Source organism: Triticum dicoccoides, chromosome 2A (assembly GCF_002162155.2).
Source record: "Triticum dicoccoides isolate Atlit2015 ecotype Zavitan chromosome 2A, WEW_v2.0, whole genome shotgun sequence".
NCBI lineage: Eukaryota > Viridiplantae > Streptophyta > Magnoliopsida > Poales > Poaceae > Triticum > Triticum dicoccoides.
This window is the reverse complement of record NC_041382.1, coordinates 161,454,426-161,456,000: the sequence shown is the minus strand read 5'-3', so window position 1 is coordinate 161,456,000 and position 1,575 is coordinate 161,454,426. Positions and strand designations below refer to the sequence as shown.

The window sequence follows — 1,575 nt, the reverse complement described above, 5'->3', positions numbered from 1 at the left end:
ACTTTATCAAAGATGAAGTTGGAGCAGTATATATATAAGTACACAGGAGCGAAATGGCCATATGTAGCCATGAAGAAATGAACTGATATAAACAAAGTTCATGCTTTACAAAGTTATATTAGGGCACAAGGGCTAACATACAAAAGTTTGTAGTAAGGGCGCAGTGGCCATGAAAAGTGTCATCCTTTCGAAATTTACATTCATTTTTACCAAAACCAGCGATTAATCATCATTTTAATTTGTTATTACTGGACAGATCGAAATTGTATACTGTACTCAGCAGTCACCACCAACATCAACATCATCAATATTTAGAGCTAACAGCAGCAAACTCCTACTTAAGATGATTGCCAACTAGCACATACACAGTGCCTCCCCGCGAGAAGACTATTTATTGCTGAAGTAAAATATATATCAAATGATAGCACACATCATCTCTGAACTTCAAGAGAGCTACCAGTAGTACTACACTTGCTAGCTTGCAAGCTTTGCCATTAATCAACACTATCTACATAATTAAACAGGCACGCCCTAGAGATCACCCCAGCTTAATTAACACTATGGCTAACTAGAATAGTAATCGATCTGCATCCAGTTGATACCCAGCTCGTCTCAATTTCAAATTAGCCCATAGAGGCTAAACCACTCGACCACGCTGCTATCGGCGTAGCCACCATACTCGGGGACGCACATCATCAGCTCATCGTCCGGCCCCAGCTGGCCTGCGCCGCTGAAACCCGGATGCTGCTGGCAGGTTCCCGTCGAGAAGGACGAGCTCGGGCTCCCGCCGCACGCGCCAACGGCGTCAGCGGCGTCTCCGCCGTTGCCGGATGCTCCGTGGCTCCCAGCTGCCGACCTGAGGCGCCGCACCTCCTCCTCGGTCGCTCCCAGCCTCTCCTTCAGCCTCAGCAACTGGCCATATGTGCGTCAGTCAGCTTGTGCAAGAACGGAGAGGAATTTATGATGTACGGCGCCATATGTATGCCAGTGTGGGTGTGTGCGAGCAAGCATACCTCGTTCTCGAGATGGCATTTGTGGAGGATGGCCGCGTCGTGGGCGTGCTTGAGCTTGGCGAACTCCTCCTCCATAAGCTTGCTCTTGTGTCGCGCCCGTCGGTTCTGGAACCACACGGCGACTTGCTTGGGATCGAGCCCGAGCTCGGCAGCGAGATGAACCTTTCGGCCGGTCTCCAGCTTGCGCTCCTCCCGGAAGCTCAGCTCCAGACCGTGCACCTGCTCGTCGGTCAGCCGCCGCTTCTTGGGATCCCCTCCTCCGTCCATGTCCCCGCCGTCACCGTCCCCTCCGCCGCACCTCGCCGCCCTCCGCCTCCTGCGCCGCGCCCTCGGCCGGCTCTCCCCCTGTGCCGTGGCTGCACCTACACACACGGAACCGAAAAAAGGGCATCACATGCGTGTCCTGGGCTCCTGGCCGGTGAAACTGAAGCTACAGAAGCCGCATCATCGCATGCGCAAAGAAACAGCGGCCGCGCGCGGCGTCGTACGTACCATTGGCCGCGAAGAAAGGCATGTCCACGTAGGAGGAACCAAAGACCTGCTGCTTGTCCATGCTTGCTGT

The 1,575-nt window shown here is 53.4% G+C and overlaps 1 protein-coding gene across 1 annotated transcript; it reads right to left on the bottom strand.

Moving 5' to 3' along the window:
* Positions 1-296: 296 nt before the first annotated feature.
* Positions 297-1,566, bottom strand: LOC119359200 (homeobox-leucine zipper protein HOX14-like). Its single transcript, XM_037625498.1, has 3 exons — positions 1,506-1,566; positions 1,014-1,375; positions 297-912 (listed from the first exon to the last, which is right to left on the bottom strand). The coding sequence occupies exons 1-3, from the start codon at positions 1,564-1,566 to the stop codon at positions 619-621; spliced, it is 717 nt and encodes a 238-aa protein (XP_037481395.1). The 3' UTR covers positions 297-618.
* Positions 1,567-1,575: the final 9 nt, after the last annotated feature.

Excerpts from the sequence above, each read along its gene's own strand:
- LOC119359200 (XM_037625498.1), bottom strand. The coding sequence starts at position 1,566 with ATGGACAAGCAGCAGGTCTTTGGTTCCTCCTACGTGGACATGCCTTTC. Across the intron at positions 1,376-1,505 it reads GCCTTTCTTCGCGGCCAATG|GTGCAGCCACGGCACAGGGG; the intron begins GTACGTACGACG and ends CCGTGTGTGTAG. Across the intron at positions 913-1,013 it reads AATGCCATCTCGAGAACGAG|TTGCTGAGGCTGAAGGAGAG; the intron begins GTATGCTTGCTC and ends ACATATGGCCAG.